This window comes from Delphinus delphis, chromosome 6 (genome assembly GCF_949987515.2).
Source record: "Delphinus delphis chromosome 6, mDelDel1.2, whole genome shotgun sequence".
Classification (NCBI taxonomy): domain Eukaryota; kingdom Metazoa; phylum Chordata; class Mammalia; order Artiodactyla; family Delphinidae; genus Delphinus; species Delphinus delphis.
In genome coordinates, this window is record NC_082688.1 from 100,029,783 (window position 1) to 100,052,511 (window position 22,729).

General features: G+C 40.9%; 1 protein-coding gene across 2 annotated transcripts in view; it reads right to left on the reverse strand.

Moving 5' to 3' along the window:
- The window catches only part of LOC132427551 (tumor necrosis factor receptor superfamily member 10B-like), a 48,524-nt gene that overhangs the window by 4,057 nt on the left and 21,738 nt on the right, over window positions 1-22,729 (reverse strand). The window contains exons 3-8 of one of the 2 annotated variants that reach the window (XM_060015170.1): window positions 18,488-18,601; window positions 17,609-17,720; window positions 16,522-16,595; window positions 16,336-16,434; window positions 15,782-15,813; window positions 15,138-15,320 (exon numbers count right to left, since the gene is read on the reverse strand). In XM_060015170.1, coding sequence (XP_059871153.1) covers window positions 15,138-15,320; window positions 15,782-15,813; window positions 16,336-16,434; window positions 16,522-16,595; window positions 17,609-17,720; window positions 18,488-18,601 — 614 coding nt within the window. Of the gene's footprint in view, window positions 1-15,137; window positions 15,321-15,781; window positions 15,814-16,335; window positions 16,596-17,608; window positions 17,721-18,487; window positions 18,602-22,729 lie in introns of both variants that reach the window. The other variant, XM_060015169.1, reaches the window with a different exon arrangement.

Below are 22,729 nucleotides of genomic sequence, written 5' to 3' on the forward strand. Positions count from 1 at the left end.
GGGCATTTTGGAAAATCTAAAGTAAGTGTCTATTCCATGTACATGAAGGTGCTTTGATCAGCAATAATGTACCATATCAATAGCCTAAATAAGGGAATGAAAGCATCTGATAGCCTCCATGGAGACTGGAAAGGCATTTGGTAGAAGTAAACATGAACTCTGACTTTGTAAAAATACCTAAAAATAGGAGGCTGCATCCACAATGATAAAATTTTCTATATGAACACAAGAGTCAGCATCATTCCTAATGGTGAAATGTTGGAGGCATTCCCAATGGAATCAAATCAAGACCAAAATATCTGCCTTCTCTAAGCATCTTTGAACATAAGTTCTGGACTATGCAGCAAGCAAGATGTGAAGCAAAAATGAGGCAAGACTAGGGGAAGGGGGCAGAAAAAATAATTATGATTTTAATATGGCTGTACATTTTAAAAACCTAAGGTTTAAGCTACAGTACTTAAAAATGAGTGCATGTCTTGATGAATGTTAAAAACATAGCAGAAACAACGTATTAGAAAATGAGATTATAAGAGGATCCAACCATTAAGAGTAATAAAGAAACAGCTTTGACAAGAAATAGTCATAACTTATCTGAAGAACTCAAATCTTATTGAGTCATAATAAAAACCCTTGACTTGAAATGCTATCTCCTTTTTTCATTCATATATTTTTTCATTGAGTTATAGTTGATTTACAATATTAGTATCAGGTGTACAATGCAGATTCAGAATTTTTAGAGATTATACTCCATTTAAAGTGATTATAAAATATTGGCTATATTCCCTGTGCTGTACAATCTATTTTTGTAGATATTTGTTTTGTATATAATAATTTGTACCTCTTAATCCCCTACCCCTATTTTGGCCTCCCATCTTCCCTTTCCCCCTGGTAACCACTAATTTGTTCTCTATATCTGTGAGTCTGCTTCTTTCTTGTTATATTCATTTGTTTTTTTATTTCTTAAATGCCACATTAGGTGATAACATACAGTATTTGTCTTTCTCTGTCTGACTTATTTCATTAAGCATAATACCCTCCAGGTCCATCCATGTCGCTGCAAATGGCAAAATTTCATTCTTTTTTACGGCTGAGTAGTATTCCATTGTGTGTGTGTGTGTGTGTGTGTGTGTGTGTGTGTGTGTGTGTGTGTGTGTGTGTATACATGTATATCTCACATCTTCGTATCCATTAATCTGGGTTTTTTTCTTTCTTTTTTGTATTTATTGTGGTAAGAACACTTAACATGAGATCTACCCTCTTAACAGATTTTTAAGAGTACAATACATTTATTATTATCTATAGGCACATTGTGGTAATGCAGATCTCTAGAATTCATCCATCTTGCACAACTGAAATTTTATACAAGTCGATTAGCAACTACCCATTTGCCCCTCTCCCTAGCCCCTGGCAAGCATCATTCTATTTCTTGCTTCTGTGAGTATGACTATTTTGGATATCTCATATAAGTGAAATCATGCAGTATTTGTCCTTTTGTGACTGGCCTATTTCACTTAGCATAATGTCCTCAAGGCACATCCATGTTGTAGCATATTGCGGGATTTCCTTATTTTTTAAGGTTGAACAATATTCCATTGTATGTATATACCACATTTTCTTTTTTTTTAAATACATCTTTATTGGAATATAATTGCTTCACAATACTGTGTTAGGTTCTGTTGTACAACAAAGTGAATCAGCCATATGCATACATATATCCCCATATCCCCTCCCTCTTGAGCCTCCCTCCCACCATCCCTATCCAACCCCTCTAAGTCATTGCAAAGCACCTAGCTGATGTCCCTGTGCTATGCTGCTGCTTCCCACTCAGTATCTATTTTACTTTTGGTAGTGTATATATGTTGATGCTACTTTCGCTTCGCCCCAGCTTCCCCCTCCCCGCGGTGTCCTCAAGTCCCTCCTCTATGTCTGCGTCTTTATTCCTGCCCTGTCACTATGTTCATCAGTACCATTTTGTTTTTTTTAGATTCCATATATATACGTTAGCATACGGTATTTGTTTTTCTCTTTCTGACTTACTTCACTCTGTATGACAGACTCTAGATCCATCCACCTCACTACAAATAACTCAATTTCATTTCTTTTTATGGCTGAGTAATATTCCATTGTATATATGTACCACATCTTCTTTATCCATTCATCTGTCGATGGACATTTAGGTTGCTTCCATGTCCTGGCTATTGTAAGTAGTGCTGCAATGAACATTGTGGTACATGATTCTTTTTGAATTATGGTTTTCTCAGGGTATGTGCCCAGCAGTGAGATTGCTGGGTCATGTAGTAGTTCTGTTTTTAGTTTTTTAAGGAACCTCCGTACTGTTCTCCATAGTGAGAACTGAGGGTTGTCTTTTCGTCTTGTTTATGGTTTCCTTTGCTGTGCAAGAGTTTAAGTTTAATTAGGTCCCATTCGTTTATTTTTGTTTTTGTTTTCATTACTCTAGAGGGTGGGTCAAAAATGATTTTGCTGTGGTTTATGTCAAAGAGTGTTTTCCCTATGTTTTCCTCTAAGAGTTTTATAGTGTCTCGCCTTACATTGAGGTCTTTAATTCATTTGGAGTTTGTTTTTGTGTATGGTGTTAGGTAGTGTTCTAATTTCAATCTTTTACAGGTAGCTGTCCAGTTTTCCCAGAACCACTTATTGAAGAGGCTGTCTTTTCTCCATTGTATGTTCTTGCCTCCTTTGTTGTAAATTAGGTGACTATATGTGTGTGGGTTTATCTCTGAGCTTTCTATCCTGTACCATTGATCTATATTTCTCTTTTTGTTTTTGTGCCAGTACCATACTGTCTTGATTACTGTAGCTTTGTAGTGTAGTTGGAAGTCAGGGAGCCTGATTCCTCCAGCTTCATTTTTCTTTCTCAAGATTGCTTTAGCTATTTGGGGTCTTTTATGTTTCCATATGAATTGTAAAATTATTTGTTCCAATTATGTGAAAAATGCCATTGGTAATTTGATAGGGATTGCATTGAATCTGTAGATTGCTTTGGGTAGTATAGTCATTTTCACAATATCGATTCTTCCAATCCAAGAATGTGGTATATTTCTCCATCTGTTTATGTCATCTTTGATTTCTTTCATCAGTGTTTTATAGTTTTCTGAGTACAAGTCTTTCACCTCCTTAGGTAGGTTTATTCCTAGGTTTTTTATTCTTTTTGTTATGATGGTAAATGGGATTGTTTCCTTAATTTCTCTTTCTGATTTTTCATTGTTAGTGTATAGGAATGCCAGAGATTTCTGTGCATTAATTTTGTATCTTGCAACAATACCAAATTCATTGATTAGCTCTAGTAGTTTTCTGGTGGCATCTTTAGGATTTTCTATATATAGTATCGTCATCTGCAAACAGTAACAGTTTTATTTCTTCTTTGCCAATTTGGCTTCCTTTTATTTCTTTTTCTTCTCTGATTGCTGTGGCTGTGACTTCCAAAACTATGTTGAATAAGAATGGTGAGAGTGGGCAACCTTGTCTTGTTCCTGATCTTAGTGAAAATGCTTTCAGTTTTTCACCATTGAGTATGATGTTTGCTATGGGTTTGTCATATATGGTCTTTATTGTGTTGAGGTAGGTTCCCTCTATGCCCATTTTCTGGAGAGTTTTTTTCATAAATTGGTGTTGAATTTTGTCAAAAGCTTTTTCTGCATCTATTGAGATGATCATATGGTTTTTATTCTTCAATTTGTTAATATGGCGTATCACATTGATTGCGTATATTGAAGAATCCTTGCATTCCTGGGATAAATCCCAGTTGTCATGGTGTATGATCCTTTCAATGTGTTGTTGGATTCTCTTTGCTGTGGTTTATGTTATTTTTGCATCTATGTTCATCAGTGATATTGGTCTATAATTTTCTATGTTTGTGATATCTTTTTCTGGTTTTGGTATCAGGGTGATGGTGGCTTCGTAGAATGAATTTGAGAGTGTTCCTCCCTCTGCAGTTTTTTGGATTTGAGAAGGATAGGTGTTAGCTCTTCTCTAAATGTTTGATAGAATTCACCTGTGAAGCCCTCTGGTCCTGGACATTTATTTGTTGGAAGATTTTTAATTATGGTTTCAATTTCATTACTTGTGATAAGTCTGTTTATATTTTCTAATTCCTCCCAGTTCAGTCTTGGAAAAATGTACCTTTCCAAGAATGTGTCCATTTCTTCGTGGTTGTCCATTTTATTGGCATATAGTTGTTTGTAGTAGTCTCTTATAATCTTTTATATTTTTGTGGTGTCAGTTGTGATTTCTCCTTTTTCATTTCTAATTTTATTGATTTGCGTACTCTCCCTTCTTCCTTGATGAGTCTGGCTAAGGGTTTATCAATTTTGTTTATCTTCTCAAAGAACTCACTTTTAGTTTTATCGATCTCTGCTATTGTTTTCTTCATTTCTAGTTCATTTATTTCTGCTCTGATCTTTATGATTTCTTTCCTTCTAGTGACTCTGGGGTTTCTTTGTTCTTCTTTGCCTAGTTGCTTTAGGTGTAGGGTTAGATTGTTTATTTGAGATTTTTCTTCTTTCTTGAGGTGAGATTGAATTGCTATAAACTTCCCACTTAGATCTGCTTTTCCTGCATCCCATATGTTTTGGCTTATCATGTTTTCATTGTCATTTGTTTCTATGTATTTTTTAAAATTTCTTCTTTGATTTCTTCAGTGATCTCTTGGTTATTTAGTAGTGCACTGTTTAACCTCCATGTATTTGTGTTTTTTACAGTTTTTTTTTTCATGTAATTGATTTCCAATCTCATAGCGTTGTGGTCAGAAAAGATGCTTGATATGATTTCAATTTTCTTAAATTTACTGAGGCTTGATTTGTGACCCAAGATGTGATCTATCCTGGAGAGAATGTTCCATGTGCAATTGAGAAGAAAGTGTATTCTGCCACTTTTGGGTGGAATGTTCTATAAATATCAATTAAATCTATCTGGTCTATTGTGTCATTTAAAGCTGTGTTTCCTTATTTGTTTTCTGTTTGGATGATCTGTCCATTGGTATAAGTGGGGTGTTAAAGTCCCTTAGTATTATTGTGTTACTTTCTATTTCCCCTTTCATGGTTGTTAGCATTTGCCTTATGTATTGAGGTGCTCCTATGTTGGGTGCATAAACTTTTATAATTGGTATATCTTCTTGGATTGATCCCTTGAACATTATGTAGTGTCCTTATCTCCTGTAACAGTCTTTAGTTTAAGGTCTATTTTATCTGATACGAATATTGCTACTCCAGCTTTCTTTTGATTTCCATTTGTATGGAATATCTTTTTCCATGCCTTCATTTTCAGTCTGTATGTGTCCCTAAGTCTGAAGTGGGTCTCTTGTAGACAGCATATATATAGGCCTTGTTTTTGTATCCATTCAGCCAGTCTGTGTCTTTTGGTTGGGGCATTTAATGCATTTACATTCAAGGTTATTAGTGATATGTATGTTCCTATTACCATTTTCTTAATTGTTTTGGGTTTGTTTTTGTGGGTCTTTTTCTTCTCTTGTGTTTCCTGCCTAGAAAAGTTTCTTTAGTATTTGTTGTAAAGCTGGTTTGGTGGTGCTGAATTCTCTTAGCTTTTGCTTGTTTGAAAATGTTTTGATTTCTCTGTTGAATCTGAATGAAATCCTTGCTGGGTAATCTTGGTTGTAGGTTTTTCTCTTTCAACACTTTACGTATATCCTGCCACTCCCTTCTGGCCTGTAGAGTTTCTGATGAAAAATCAGCTGATAACCTTATGGGGATTCCCTTGTATGTTATTTTTTGTTTTCCCCTTGCTGCTTTTAATATTTTTTCTTTGAATTTAATTTTTGTTAGTTTGATTAATATGTGTCTTGGTGTGTTTTTCCTAGGGTTTATCCTATATGGGACTCTCTGTGTTTCCTGGACTTGCATGACTCTTTCCTTTCCCATGTTAGGGAAGTTTTCCACTATAATCTCTTCAAATATTTTCTCAGACCCTTTCTTTTTCTCTTCTTCTTCTGGGACTGCTCTAATTCGAATGTTGGTGCATTTAGTGTTGTCCCAGAGGTCTCTGAGATTGTCTTCAATTCTTTTTTCTTTATTCTGCTTCTCAGAGTTATTTCCACCATATTGTCTTCCAGCTCACTTATTTGTTCTTCTGCCTCAGTTATTCTGTTATTGATTCCTTCTAGTGTATTTTTCATTTCAGTTATTGTGTTATTCATCTCTTGTTTGTTTATTCTTTAGTTATTCTAGATCTTTGCTAAACATATCTTGTATTTTCACAATCCGTGCCTCCATTCTATTTCTGAGATTCTGGATCATGTTTACTAACATTACTCTGAATTCTTTTTCAGGTAGATTGTCTATTTCCTCTTCATTTATTTGGTCTTATAGGTTTTTACCTTGCTCCTTCATCTGTGACCTATTTTTTTGCCATCTTATTATTTTGATTGGTGGGATTGTCTAACTACTTGTTTGACCTGAGGCTTCCACCACTGGAGTTTGTAGACTGTTGGGTACAGCTGGGTCTTGGTGCCGAGATGAGGACCTCCATGAGACCTCACTCTGATGAATATTCCCTGGCGTCTGAGGTTCTCTGTTAGTCCAGTGTTTTAGACTCAGAGTTCCCACCACGGGAGCTTTGGCCTGACCCCTGGCTCGTGAACCAAGATCCCACAAGATGCAGAGGGTTTCAAGAAAAAAAAAAAAAAAAAGGAGAACAATAATAAACAGTAAAAAATAAAATTAAACTCAGAAACTAACAAATATGTTAGAAAGTATATAAAAATAAAAATATAGATGAAACAACAACTGGAAGGTAAAACAGGACCACAGTATTAAAAAAGAGGAAAAGAAAAAATAAAAGGTGGAAAAGGCCTTGGCTGTGGACATCAGGGTTTAAGCAGTGGCGGGGTTTGGGCACTGGGTGGGGCCTATGGTTAGGGCTCACAGGGCTGGAACACACCCTGAGGTGTGTGAAGGGTAGGGCTTAGGCTCAAGCCTGAAAAGGGGCCCAGGTCTCTGGTCTCAGAGGGTGGGGGCCCAACCTAGAAGCCCAGCAGGCTTCCCAGACCTGAGTAGGTGGGGCAAACATTCTCTGCTCCTCTCCAGCTCCTCTGGTCCTGGAGGGCTCCTCCTGCCTGCCTCTCCTGTTCTCCCCCCTGGCCTCCTTCCTATGCTCCCAGGACCAATGCAGCCTGGAGGGGGCCTCTGAGGGGATAGGACCTGGCCCAAGAGCCAGGCAGACTTCCCCAGCCGATTGGGCAGGGGAAACTCTCAGTGTGCTACCCCCTGATCCAAGCCCCTGAGGGTCCCTCCAAACATGGGGAACCCCTCCCTCTCAGTCACCCCTCAGGGGTGCTGGTCCTGTCCAGCCTTCACTTCTCCTCCCCACTCAGGCCCCGCATGTCCTACTGGTTTGCTTGGGGGTTCCTCCTTTCTCCGTGGGCATCAAGGTCCCCCACTAGAGTCCAGCAGGCACCCTAGTTGTGGGGAGACATGAATTCTATATCTTCCCAAGCCGCCATCTTGACTCTGCCTCTCCATTCATCTGTTGATGCACACTTAGGTTGTTTCCATATCTTGGCTATTGTAAATAATGCTGCTGTGAACATTAGAATTAGTGTTTTCACTTTTAATAAAATATTTACCCACTAGTGAAATTGCTGGATCACATGGTAGTTCTATTTTCAGTTTTTCGAGGAACCTCCATACTGTTTTCCACAGGGGCTGCACCAATTTACATTCCCACCAACACTGTATGAGGTTTCTTTTTTCTCCACTTCCTTGCCAAAACTTGTTATTTATGGTCTTTTTGATGCTAGCCATTCTGAAAGGTGTGAAGTGATATCTCATTGTGGTTTTGATTTGCATTCCTCTGATGATTAGTGATGTCGAGCATCTTTTCAGGTACCTGTTGGCCATCTGCATTTCCTCTTTGGAAAAATGTCTATTTGGGTTTTCTGCCTGTTTTTTAATTGAGTTGTCTGGTTGTTGTTGTTTTTGATATTGAGTTGCATGAGCTATTTATATATGTTGGATATTAACCCCTTATTGGTCATATCATTTGCAAATATTTTCTTCTATTCAGTAGGGTGTCTTTTTGTTTTGTCAATGGTTTCCTTTGCTGTGCAAAAGCTTTTAAGTTTAATTAGGTCTATCTGTTCATTTTTGCTTTTGTTTCCTTTGCCTTAGGCAACAGATCCAAAAAAATATTGTCATGATTTATGTCAGAGAGTGTTCTGCCTATGTTTTCTTCTAGGTGTTTTATGGTTTCTCATCTTACATTTAGGTTGTTAATCCATTTTGAGTTTATTTTTGTATATGGTGTGTGAAAATGTTCTAATTTCATTCTTTTAGATGTAGCTGTCCAGTTTTTCCAGCGTCAGTTACTGAAGAGAATGTCTTTTCTACATTGTATATTCTTGCCTCCTTTGTCATAGACTACTTGACCCTAAGTGCATGGGTTTCTTTCTGGGCTTTTTTTTTTTTTTTTTTTTTTTTTTTTTTTGCAGTACGCGGGCCTCTCCCGTTGCGGAGCACAGGCTCCGGACGCGCAGGCTCAGCGGCCATGGCTCACGGGTCCAGCCGCTCCACGGCATGTGGGATCTTCCCGGACAGGGGCACGAACCCGTGTCCCCTGCATCGGCAGGCGGACTCTCAACCACTGCGCCACCAGGGAAGCCCTCTATTCTATTTTTGTAGCTTTGTAGTATAGTATGTCTGTGTGACTGTTTTTGTAGCTTTGTAGTATAGTATGAAATCAAGGAATATAATACCTTCAACTTTGTTCTTTCTCAAGACTGTCTTGGCTATTCCAAGTCTTTTGTGTTTCCACACAAATTTTAAGATTATTTGTTCTATTTCAATGAAAAATGCCATTGGTATTTTGATAGGGATTACATTGAATCTGTAGATTGCCTTGGATAGCATGGTCATTTTAACAATATTAATTCTTCCAATTCATGAACACAGTGTATCTTTCCATTTGTTTGTGTCATCTTCAGTTTCTCTCATCAGTGTCTTATAGTTTTCCTAGTACAGGTCTTTAACCTCCTTAGGTAGGTTTATTCCTAGATATTTTATTCTTTTTGATGCAATGGTAAATGGAATTGTTTCCTTAATTTCTCTTTTTTGATAGTTTGTTGTTAGTGTATAGAAATGCAACAGATTTCAGTATATTAATTTTGTGTCCTGCAACTTTACCAAATTCATTGACTAGCTCTAGCAGTTTTCTAGGAGTGTCTTTAGGATTTTCTATGTATATTATTATGTTATTTGCAAACAGTAACAGTTTTACTTCTTCCCTTTCAATTTGGATGCCTTTTATATGTATTTCTTCTTGTCTGTTTGCTGTGGCTAGGACTTCCAACACAATGTTAAATAAAAATGGTGACAATGGGCATCCTTGTCTTGTTCCTGATCTTAGAGGAAATGCTTTCAGCTTTTCACCATTGGGTATGTTGTTAGCTGTGGGTTTGTCATATATGGCCTTTATTATGTTGAGGTGTGTCCCCTCTATGCCCACTTTTTAATTATAAATGGATTTTGAATTTTGTCACAATGTTCTTCTGCATCTATTGAGGTGATCATATGGTTTTTATTCTTCAGTTTGCTAATGTGGTGTATCATATTGATTGATTTGCAGATGTTGAAAAATCCTCACATCCCTGGGATAAATCCCAATTTATCATGGTGTATATATCTTTTACTGTATTGTTGGATTCAGTTTGCTAATATTTTGTTGAGGATTTTTCCATCTATGTTCATCAGTGACATTGGACCATAATTTCCTTTTTTGTGATATCTTTGTCAGCTTTTAGTATCAGGGTGATGTTGGCCTCATAGAATGAGTTTGGAAGCATTCCTTTCTCTGCAATTAGTTGGAATGGTTTGAGAAGGATAGGTGTTAACTCTTCTCTAAACGTTTGGTAGAATTCCCCTTTGAAGCCATCAGGTCCTGGACTTTTGTTTTTGTGGAGTTTTTTGATTACTGATTTGATTTCATTATGGGTAGTTGGTCTGTTCCTATTTCTTCCTAGTTCAGTCTTTGGAGATTGTACATTTGTAGGAATTTTTCCATTTCTTCTATGTTGTCCAATTTATCGGCATATAGTTGTTTCTATTAATCTCTTATGATCCTTTATATTTCTGTGGTGTTGGTTTAACTTCTCTTTGTTTTACTTATGATTTTTATTGGCTTGGGTCCACTCACTTTTTTTCTTGATTAGTCTGGTGAAAGGTTTCTCAATTTTCTTTTTCTTTTCAAAGAACCAGCTCTTAATTTCATTGATCTTTTCTATTTTTTTGTTTAGTCTCTATTGCAGTTATTTATTCTCTGATCTTTAGGATGTTTTTTCCTTCTACTTATTTTGGATTTTATTTATTCTTCTTTTTTTTTTGTTCCTTTAGGTGTAAGGTTAGGATGTTTTTTGGTTCCTAAGGTAAGCTTATATCACTATAAACTTCCCTTTTAGAACTGCTTTTGCTGTGTCTATAGATTTTTGGATCATGGTGTTTTCATTTTCATTTGTCTCCAGATATTTTTTAAATTCTCCTATGATTTCTTCAGTGATCCATTGGTTGCTTAGCAGTATACTGTTTAGGCTCCACATGTTTGTGTTTTTTGCAGTTTATTTTTCTACTAGTTGATTTCTAGTCTTATAGCGTTGCGGTCAGAAAAGATGCTTGATATGGTTTCAAATTTCTTAAATTTATTGGGTTTGTTTTGTAGCCTAGTATATGATCCATCTTGGAGAAATGTTCCATGAGCACTTCTGTACAGCACAATGTATATTCTGCTGCTTTTGGATGGAATGTTCTATATATGTCAATTAAGTACGTCTGGTCTAATGTGTCTTTTAGGGCCGGTGTTTCCTTATTGATTTTCTGTCCAGATGATTTGTCCATTGATGTAAGTGGAGTGTTAAAATCCCCTACTCTTGTGTTACTGTCAATTTCTCCCTTTATGTCTGTTCATATTTGCTTTATGTATTTAGGTGCTACTATATTGAGTCTATATATATTTACTATTGTTATATCTTCTTCTTGGATTGATCCCTTGATCATTAGGTCATGTCTTTCTTTCTCTCTTGTTACAGTCTTCATTTTAAAGTCTATTTTGCCTGATATAAGTATTGCTACCCTGGATTTGTTTTATTTCCATTTGCATGGAATACTTTTTTCCATCCCCCTCACTTTTAGTCTATGTGTGTCTTTAGAGCTAGTGGGTCTCTTGGAAGTAGCATATATATGGATCTTGGTTTGTAGCCATTCAACCACTCTATGTCTTTTGATTGGAGCGTTTAGTCTTTATTCATTTAAAGTAGTTATTGATAAGTGTGTACTTATTGTCATTTTGTTAATTGTTTTCAGATTTGGGGGGTAATTCTTTTTAGTTTTCCTTTTTTCTTCTTTTGTTCTCTTCCCTGTGACTGATGACTCTCTTTATTGTTATGTTTGTATTCCTTTCTCTTCTATGTGTGTATGTAATATAGATTTTTGATTTCTGGTTACTGTGAGGTTTATATAATCAAACTATCTGTATGTATTTGTGTGATTAATTTGCTGATCTCTTAATTTCAAAAGAATTTTATAAACCCTGCTTTTTTATTCCTCTTGTGCCTCAATTTCTGTTTTTGACATCATATTTTATATCATTTTGTTTTCTATATTTCATTACTACTTATTGTGTATATAGATAATTTTACTACTTCTGTTTTTTACCTTCCTACTACCTTTGTATGTGGTTGATTTACTACCTTTACTGTGTATTTTCCTTTACCAATTAACTTTTTACTTTTGTAAGTTTTGTGTTTCTAGTTGTGGGTTTTTCTTTTCCACTGAGAGAAGTCCCATTAACATTTCTTGTAAATCTGGCTTGGTGGTGCTGAACTCTTTTAGCTTCATTAGGTCTGTAAAACTTCTGATATGTTCATCAAATATGAATGGGAGACTTGCCAGTTAGAGTATACTTGGTTGTCGGTTTTCCCCTTTCAACAGTTTAAATATATTGTGCCACTCCCTCTGGCCTGCAATTTCTACTGAAAAGTCAGCTCATGGCCTTATGGGAGTTCCCTTGTATGTTTCTTGTTGTTTTCCCTTGTGGTTTAATATTCGCTCTTTATCTTTAATTTTTGCTATTTTAATTACAATGTATGTTGATGTGGTCCCCCTCAGGGGTTATCAGGGCTAGTGCCAGTCACCCGTATGCAGAACCAGATCCTGAGATCTCTGGATGCAGAGCTGTGGGTGTCCCGAAGCTGGTGTCAGCCCACTAGTGGGTGGGATTGGATCCTGGGGCCACTGGCTGAGGGGCTCAAGGTGTCCCCTTGGCCTGTAGTTGGCCTGCTGTTGTGCATGGCTGGAGCCCAGTGGGGTCCCAGAGCTGATGCCAGCCTGCTGATGTATTGGTTGGGTCCTGACAAGGCAGCTGAGGGGCTGCAGTGTTCCTGGGGCTGCTGCGCAGTAGATCCTGGGGCTGGTGTCTGCCCACTGGTGGGTGGAGCTGGGTCTCTGGCTGCAGGGCCCTATGATTTCCTGGGACTAGTGCCCGCACACTGGTGTGCAGGGCTGGGTCCCGGGCCCACTGGTGGACAAGGACGTCCAGGGGCAACTGTCGGCTCAGGTGGTCTTAAGTCAGGCTGCCTGCTGGTGGGTGGGGCTGTGTCCCTGCTTGCCTAGATGCTTGGCCTGAGGCATCCAAGTGCTGGTGCCTATAGGCTGGTGGGTGGGGGTAGGGCTGGATCCCAAGGCTAATAAGCTAGAGGGAGAATTCCAAAATGGTGCTTGCCAGCACCAGAGTCCATGTGGTAGAATGAACTCCCCCAAATTGCTACCAGCAGTGTCAGTGTTCCCAGGATGAGAACCAGTTGCCTCTTGCCTCCCCGGGACTCTCCAAAATCAGCAGGTAGGTCTGACCCAGACTTCTTTCAAATTTCTGCTCTTCCCTGGGTCCCAGTGGTTGTGAGATTTTATGTGCACCCTTTAAGATGCAGTTCCTATATCCCACAAACCTCTGGGTCTCCTGAAAGTAAGCCCCACTGGCCTTAAAGCCAAATGTTCTAGGGGCTTGTCTTCCTGGTGCAGAACTCCTGGGCTGGGGAGCCTGATGTGGGGCTCAGATTCCTTGCTCCTTGGGCAGAACCTCTGCAAATGTAATTAGCCTCCCAATTGTGGGTTGATCACCCGGCAATATGGGTTTTTACTGTACTATGTCTCAGCCATCTTGTGGTTCCTTCTTTATATCATTAGTTGTAGAAGATATTTCCTGGTAGATTCTGCTATTTCTCACCAATAGTTCCTCTGTAAATAGTTATAATTTTGGTGTGCCTGTGAGAGGAGGTGAGCTCAGGGTCTTTCTACTCCACCATTATGTTTAATCTCTCAATGTTATCTTCTTTGATAAGAGCAATATTGAATATTAACAAGATCTTAATTCTTCCTAGATTAATTTATGAATTTAAGGTAATACAAAATATTTCAATAATTTTTTTAGGTGTGGAGGATATCTTATAAAATAATTCTAAATTTTATCTGGGTAAACAATAAATTTTGAAAAAGTAAGAGGTATTGCTCTCTCAGATATTAAAACATACTAAACAGTTTCATTGGTATAGTATATAGATGACATGCATAACAATTTCAGCAAAGAATCAGAGAAAATTATACCTCATAGTTACCTGAAATAAAAAGAACTAAGTGGCTAGAGAAAGATTATAGGATGAGGCTTTCATGACTCACTGAGAAACTTTCTATACTGTTTAAATTTTCTCACTGTGGATATGTATTAACTACTGTGAAAAAATGTGAAAAGTGATTAATCAGGATGGGGGGATTATTTGTCTTTTTTGTTTGTTTGCTTCCTTTTATACTTTCTCTTTAAAAAGAATGCAGTATATAGTTGACCCTTGAACAACAAGGGTTTGAACTGCACAAGTCCATGTACATGTGGATTTTTTTCACTATATATGCACTACAGTACTATATGATACACAGTTGGTTGAACCTGAGGATGCAGAGCCACAGACATGTGGATTTTGGAGGGTCTTGTGTCCCTATCCCCAGCTTTGTTCAAGGGTCAACTGTCAATGCAGGAAAAAAACCCCAAAAAGAACACTCTAGATGGAAAGAGATCATTGTCCGTATAAATATTTCACATGTGATAAAGGAGAGGCCTAAAACAGAGGGAAGTGGGAGAAGCAGTTGCTAAATAGGGTTATAGGAAGGAGACAGTGACTCAGAATTCAGGGAGCTCCTCACATCATATCATATCACAAAATAAATTCCAGTTAGCTAAAATTGTTAAATGCTAAAAATCATCATTAAATTTAAAAACTCTAAGAAATTAAAGAATTTCATCTTATGTTGTGGGGAATGACTTTCCAACCTTATGAAGAATGAGAAATGTTTGCACAGGTTGACTACTCACTGTCAAAACTGATGAACAGATATGAACCCAAACTGGATGTGCATGTGTGTGTAGACAGTAGAAAAGCACTTCTACAAGTTGACCCCAAAATTCTACTTCTTCTAAGAAGCCACTATACAAATATGATCAGCTATCAGGACTAAGATTTATTTTTTATTTATTTATTTTTTTCGGTACGCGGGCCTCTCACTGCTGTGGCCTCTCGCATTGCGGAGCACAGGCTCCGGACGCGCAGGCCCAGCGGCCATGGCTCACGGGCCCAGCTGCTCCGTGGCATGCGGGATCCTCCCGGACCGGGGCACGAACCGGTATCCCCTGCATCGGCAGGCGGACTCTCAACCACTGCGCCACCAGGGAAGCCCAGGACTAAGATTTATTTTCATGTATGTTCAGTGTAATAATAATTTTGTAACAAATTTGATATTCCTATTATTAGGAGGAATGGCTTACTATATTATTTTACAACTATGCAGTGGAATAGTATGCAGCCCTCATTCAATCATTCAACAAATATGGGAGTGCCCACTCTGTGCCTCCTTGTTCTAGACTGAGGAAACAGTGAGAACTGGACAGATAATAAACAGCACAATATTGCATAGAGCTGACAGTCTACCATGTCAGGGTAGCAGGTTCCTTTCCCCTTCAGGACCCTGATATCCCTCTATCACCACTTCCCCATGGGACAGGAGACCTGACCAACATTGGTCTTTCTCTGTTTCTACTTCAGTCCTGGGCAAGAAGAAAGCTCACCACACACTCACCAGTAGATGCTTTGCTTCCACTGGAGACTGTACCATGACACCTGTCAGCTTGTCCTGCTCCTGGTCTTCTAGGTCCTTCTTGGGCACCAGAATGGACAGCAAATCTCTGTTGATCAGCATGTTGTTATGGGCATTGTCCAGAGCCCCAGGACCTCTTGGGGGACAGGAGCAGCAGAAAGAGACCTTGGGAAGGCAAGGAGCTGATTCAGGAGTCCATACCCACAGATCCCTGCAGCGTCTGGGGGAACATGGTGGGCTCTGCCTCCTTACCTACTCCCGTTTGTCCCCCCCGAGGTGGGCACAGACTCAACACATCCAGGGTTCTGCTGATGGCACCAGGACCCTAGTGCTGTGCTAAGGGGGGTTCAGCACCCTTGCCTGACACCCCCCCATACCCCAGGGTGCATCCAGGGTTATGGGGTGAGGGCGTCTCACAAGCAGGAAGAGGGACAGGGCTAGCACTGCCAACCAGCCTTAGAGCTGCTCTCAACAGGCCAGTTGCTCTCCTACTGTCAGCCCAGAGCCCTCAGGCCACTTGAGAGAGCCAGGGACAACAGCATAGGACAAACTGGGGACCGTGTCCACCCAGGGCCAAACAGTTACTGAGGGCCTGATGCCACCAGGTCCTGGAGAAACCAACTCACCCTGTCCATGCACTTAGGGTCCACACCACCACCTAGAAGAGAGGAGGCATCCGCCTGAGCCGTGGGGAACGCCCTCTTGCAGCACCTCCCTCCCCAGGGACAGTGCCAGGGACAGGGTGTGGGCTGGGGGCTCAGACACTGAACAAGGAGCCCCGGGCCTGGTGACAGGGAGGGGGCCATTCCAAACCTGGAGAACCCTCAGGGAGGGAGAAGAGAAGGGGGAAAATGAAACCCATGTAAAATCTCTGGGGGGTTCTGCTGAACGACCCTCTCCCCTGACTCTTGTCACCCAGTCAAGGTGCTGACCACCTCTCTGCCCTGGCTGGGGGTCCTAAAGACATTAAGAACTGACCCTGCTCCCCGCCCACCATACTTGGCCAGGGGGAAGAGGGGACCGTCGCTGAGATGGGGGACTCATGCGATCCCGGCTTCGTAGGAGCAGGTGAGGTGGGAGGTGGAGGGGGATCCCGGGGAACAAGATCAGAGCCAAGCCAGGAGGACTGGGGAGATGGAGGAGGGGGCCAGCACCTCCCCCTTCCCTCCCAGAACCTCACCTTGAATGCAGAACCGCCAGAAAAGATATATGATCACCAGCAGCAGGAGACAGACAGGTGTAATTACAGCTACAACTGTGATCACCAGCTGTGAAGTGTCTGAGGAGGCAGAGGGAGTGGTGGGCAGTCTTGGGCGCATGGTCACTGTCTCACCAGGAACCGGGGCCTCCCCACTGGCCTGGGTACCTGATTTTTGGTCCACACATTTGAGGTCACTGAAGGGGTTACAGGGCTTGGCCATAACCATCCCATCAGGGCACCTGGGTACAGACACAGGGAGGACATGGAGGGGATCCGTCAGGGAAAGCTGGCCAGATGAGGAGAAAGAGGGAACAATCTCTCACCCAGTGTTCCCTGACAAGACAGTGGAGGAGGGACGGGCTCCTACTGTCTTCAGGGCAGGGTCCCTTCAGTCCCCCTTTTTGGGGAGAAGGATCTGGGCTTGTGCACTCCAGCCCCCAGGGCTCCTGCTGAGTGTTCAGAGCTGCCCCTTCAGGAGCTGGGCCTTCTCTGCAAGGCCTGCACTGGCCTCCCTGGGCTGCAGGGGAAGCCTATGTGAGGGGGCATCTCATCCAAGTCAAGGGTCAGAAGGGTTTGGGCACAAGCCAAGCCTCATCCTCCAGTCAAGCTTTAATACAAGGATCCTCTTGTCCTCCACCTGTTGACTCTTCCTACCAATCGCAGCCAGCACTGGAGCGTCAGAGGAGAGCAAATTACTATTGGCCCCTATGTCCCTAAATAGGAAAGATTCATTCCCTCTTATTGGGGGAATGAGGGCTGGATGTGAGGTCAGCTGAGTTGGCTCAGGGCTTTAAAGGAACCTTGAAGGAGCTACATGCTCAATCTTATTATGACTTGGCTGTGGGCACTTTTGTATTCATGGGCCCTTTCCTGCATAAAAAAATATTAAAGATTCCATTTTATGACTGAATTGTTATAAAGATGAATATAAGCCCAGCTGCATTCTACTCATTTTTTCCCCTCTTGATATCTTTTTTTTAAAGAAATTAAAACTTCTGTTGACTGCATCATGGATCTAATCAGTGGCCTATTGTGTCCAATAGAAAAGCCGACCTGGCCAAAGGGAAGTGGTGCTAAGGAGGTGTGGGAAGATGCAGGGGGCAGTGCAGGGACATGCAGATGGATGGGGAGGGGCTGCTGCAGGCTCAGGAGACCCCACCAGCACAGGGACGGAAGCTTCCCTGGGGCGGAAGCGAGGCTCTGTAGTGTTTCCCTTGAACTGTTGGGAACCACCTAGGCTCCCACGTCTCACCCAGTGCTGCACTTTTGGCAGAACTCAGGTGAGTCTTCTTCATGGAAAGTTCCAGGTTTGCACTGACACTGTGTGTCCTTAGTCGCCGTGCAAGGGGTCCTCTCCTCTTCACCTGAAGACAAAGGATAAGGTTTGGGGATGTGTTTCCCTTGCGTGACCCTCGACCCTTCTTCACCAACCAAACACCCACCCACTCAGCTCTCCTCAGTTCACTGTAGCTTTGGGGGTCAAATTCTGCAGCAACACATGTGGGGCACATAAAGGACAGCCCCTGTTCACCTGTCACCAATACTCAGAGGTGTGAGAAAAGGACCATGATTCATTATTTAATGCATTAGGACAAGGAGGGAAATCTTATAGCTCACAGGGTCAGTAGGAAGGGCCAGGTATAATCTGAGAGACCCTGGATGGAGAGGAACCCTTGGGTGACTTCCCAAAACCTAGCCCTGCTGGAGAGGTAGAGGGGCCCTAAGTTGTAAAGGCTGAGAGAGGCCAAGTCTCTGCCAGGAGCACAGAGCACAGGGCTAAGAGGGGCCTGGCCCAGGACTAGACCCACGTCAAAGCTCAAACCTAGCACTTTTCCACTTGGCCAGGCCTTTTCTTATGCTGTAACTATACATATCCCATCCCTCTCCCCCATCAAAGGACAGATTACTTTCCCACCACTTTCATCTGATGATTTAAAAGATTTACATACTATGTGGCATGCATTATAAAAATAATTTCTATTTTTTGTATTGACCTAAGACATAATCATAAAACAGGGTATGATGAAGACCAAGAAGGACTGGAATTGGAATCCAGATGTCCTGATTCCATGTTGGATACAATTCCCACCTCATCATGCCTGCACTTGTTATGGGTCCCCATGTTCTGTACCTGATTTACAGATTGTACATGGTAAGCAGGAAGGGAGCATATTCCAGTGATTAGTAAAGTCCACTCCATTTGTACAGGATATACAGTTTTCTCCACCTTCTGATACATGGTATCCTGGGAAGGGAGAGAAAATCTGGTAAATGAATCCCCACAGGATTCCCAGGGGCTGGCAGTGGTGACTGGGAGACTCCTCTTTTGGCCATCAACAGAATCCAAATGGGGAAATTCATTTTACCTGGCATCAGCCAGTTCATCAATTCTGCATCTACTATATACCCTTGACTAACAATGCAGCATAAATATATTACAAGTCAATAAAAAATTCAAATATTATAGGAGCCACGTTAAAAGAGCAGAAGGAAACAGCTCAAATTAATTTTAATAATGCATTTTAATCAATATATTCAAAATAATATCACTTAAAGATGTAATAAACATAAAACAGTCGAATATTTTACATTCATTTTTCAAAGTATGTCTTAGAATACAGGGATTATTTCTCCCTTACATCACTCACTATTCGGAGTGGCCATATTTCAAGTGCTCAGTAGTCACATGGACCTAGTGACTACTAAATTGGACAGCACCATCAGGTCCCTAGAGAGTCACAGAAGAAAGTCTTAATCCCTGTCCTCAATGAGGTCCAGGTCAGTGGAAGACACAAACAAGATCAGAAGTAATATGACAATCACAGACAAGCCTTCAGTTAAAGTTCATGCCATCCTCCAAAACAATGGAAAGAAAAATGGGTCCTGTATGTAAAGAGTCAAAGAAAGATCCAGAGAAAGTGTGGCTTTGTGCCTTGGAATACAGAGGCATTCTCCAGGCACTGAGGTGAGACCTTGCAGGAGCTGCTGCTGCCTGGGAACGTATGTCCCGAATCATACAAAAATTGTTTTTGGCTTATTTCACATAGCACAGGTTTTTGAGGTTCATCCATGTTGTAACATGTGTCAGAATTTCATTCTTTTTTCAGGCTGAATAATATTCCATTGCATGTGTATAAAACATTTAGTTTATCTATTCATGCATGAATGGACACTTGGGCTTCTTCCACTTCTTGGCTATGATGAATATTGCTATGAACATGGGTGTACTAATATCTCCTTGAGACCTCATTTTTAATTCTTTTGGATATATACCCAGTAGCAGGATTGCTGGATCATATGGTATTTCTAGTTTTTAATATTTTGAGGAGCCACCATACTGTTTTCCACAACAGATGCACAATTTTTACAATCTCACAACAGTGTACATGGATTGCAATTTTCCACCTCCTCACCAACACATTATTTTCTGTTTTGCAATAGTAACCGTCAAATTGGTATGAGGTGATAACTCACTGTGGTTTTAATTTGCATTTCTCTTATGATTAATGATGTTGAGCATCTTCCCGTATGCTTGTTGGCCATTTGTATATCATCTGTGAAGAAATGTCTAGTTAAGTCCTTTGCCCATTTTTTTTTTTTTTTTTTTGCGGTACGCGGGCCTCTCACTGCTGCGGCCTCTCCCGTTGCGGAGCACAGGCTTAGGACGTGCAGGCTCAGCGGCCATGGCTCACGGGCCCAGCCGCTCCGCGGCATGTGGGATCCTCCCAGACCGGGGCACGAACCCGTGTCCCCTGCCTCGGCAGGCGGACTCCCAACCACTGCGCCACCAGGGAAGCCCTCTTTGCCCATTTTTAAATTGGGATGTTTGTCTTTTTGTTCTTGAGTTGTAGGATTGATTTATATGTTCTAGGTATTAAACCCTTATCAGTTATTTGATTCACAAATATCTTCTCACATTCTATTGATTGTTTCCTTTGATGCACAGTTTTAAATTTTGATGTACAGAAAGTCCCCTACATACGAACATTCAAGTTGCGAACTTTCAAAGATATGAACATGCTTTTGGATGTCCAATCACGTAAGTTAGTTCATGTGTTTGGCATACATCGTCACGTGCGTGCATCCTCTACAAGTGGTTGTGCTTTTGTGTATTTTATTGTACATACTATATAGAATACAGTAGTACAGTATCTTTATTTCAAGCCCAGGATGTCCGGAAGCAAGCATAAAAGCAGCAGTGATGTATCTGGTACTAAGAAGCGCCAAGCGATAATGATGGAAAGAAAAGTGAAAATAATTGAGAGAGTGGAGCAACAAGACGAAGAAGAAGTAACTGAAGAACTGAAGAGTTTCATGATGCAGGAAATGGCAAGGGGATTTTCTTTACTTGAGGAGGCACTGTTAGTTTTTGAGGCACAGGATCTGAACGTAGATTGGTACACAAAGGCTGCAGCAGCCGTTCAGAGTGCAATCCAGGACTACTGTGTCATCTCTGATGAGAAAAAAAAAGGGCTACTACCCAGACATCACTGGATCAGTTTTTCAAGAGGGTAGCTAGAATTAAATCTAGCAAGGAATGCGAACCTGCAGCCAAAGGCCCCAGGAATGATCTCTGCCCATCAGTGGGCTGGCACTAGCCCTGTGAACACCTGGGCCCCAGCCCTGCCCACCAGCAGGCTGACATCAGCTCTGAGACATCTTAGGCCCCTCAGCCACTCTCTCTGGGATCCAGCCACACTCATCAGTGGGCTGACACCAGCTTTGGGACACCCCAGACCCTGTAGCTAGCCATGTCAGGAACTGGTCCCACTTCTCAGCAGTTGACTCTAGCTCTGGGACCCCTGGTCCCACAACCAGCCACCCTGGGACCTTGCTCCAACCACCAGTGGGCCAGAACTAGGCCTGGAATTCCTGGGGCTCCACAGCCAGCCACCTTGTGTCCCAGCCCTGCCCACCAGTGGCGAGCAGACACCACATTAGGCAGGGACTAGCAGCCAAGTGGACTGAGGGCCAGCCATGCCTACCAGCCCACCCATAGTAGTCAGCCTGCCACAACAGAAGGGCCCACACAGCACACATGGGGGCACCCCTAGAGCATATAGCTCCAGTGATGATAGGGGAGTGTGCTGCTGGGACATAGGACATCTCCTACAAAAGGTCATTTCTCCAAGATTGGGAAATGTAACCAACATACAAATATATAGAAATAAAAACAGTGAATTAGTAAAATGAGGTGACTGAGGAATATGTTCCAAATGAAGGACCAAGATAAAACCCCAGAATAATTAAGTGAAAATAGAGATAAGCAACCTACCCAATAAAGAGTTCAAGGTAATGATCACAAAGATGATAAAAGAACTTGGGAGAAGAGTGAATGGACACAATGAGATTTAACAAAGAGTTAGAAAATATAAAGGAGAACCAAACAGAGCTGAAGAATATAATAACTGAAATAAAAAATATATTAGAAGGAAGCAACAATAGATTAGATGATACAGAGGAATGGATCAGTGAACTGGAAGACAGAGTAGTAGAAATTACTCAAGTTGCACAAAAAAGAAAAAAGAATTTAAAAATACAGGACATTTTAAGAGACCTTGGACAACATCAAGTGTACTAAATTTGCATTATAGGGGTCTCAGAAGGAGACTAGAAAGAGGAAAAGGTACAGAGAACATACTTGAAGTCATAATAGCTGAAAATTTCCCTAACCTGGGAAAGGAAACAGACATCCTGGTTCAGGAAGCACAGAGGGTCCCAAACAGGATAAATGCAAAGAGAACCACATAAGGACACTGAAATTAAAATGGCAAAAATTAAAGATAAAGAGAGAGTATTAAAAGCAGCAAGGGAAAAGCAACAAGTTACACACAAGGGAACTCCCATAAGACTATCAACTGACTCTTCAGCAGAAACTCTGTAGGGCAGAAAGGAGTGGCACAATACATTTAAAGTGATAAAAGGGAAAAAACTACAATGAAGAAAACTCTACTTGGCAAGGCTATCATTCAGATTTGAAGGAGATATCAAAAGTTTTACAGACAAGCAAAATCTAAATGACTTCAGCACCTCCAAACCAGTTTTACAAGAAATGTTAATGGACTTCTCTCAGCATAATAGAAAAGACCACAACTAGAAACAGGAATATTTTGAAAGTAAAAAGCTAATTGATAAAGGCAAATATACAGTAAAGGTTGTAAATCCACTTATAAAACCAGTAGGAAGGCTAAAAGACAAAAGAAGTAAAATCATCTATATCCACCATAAGTAATTAAGAGATACACAAAACAAAAAGATGTAAAATATGATGTCAAAAAAAGTAAAGATTGGGGGTTGGAGAGTAAAAATACAGTTGCACTGTTGTTAAACTGTGTTCAAATTTAAGAGAGCATCAACTTAATCATACACACAC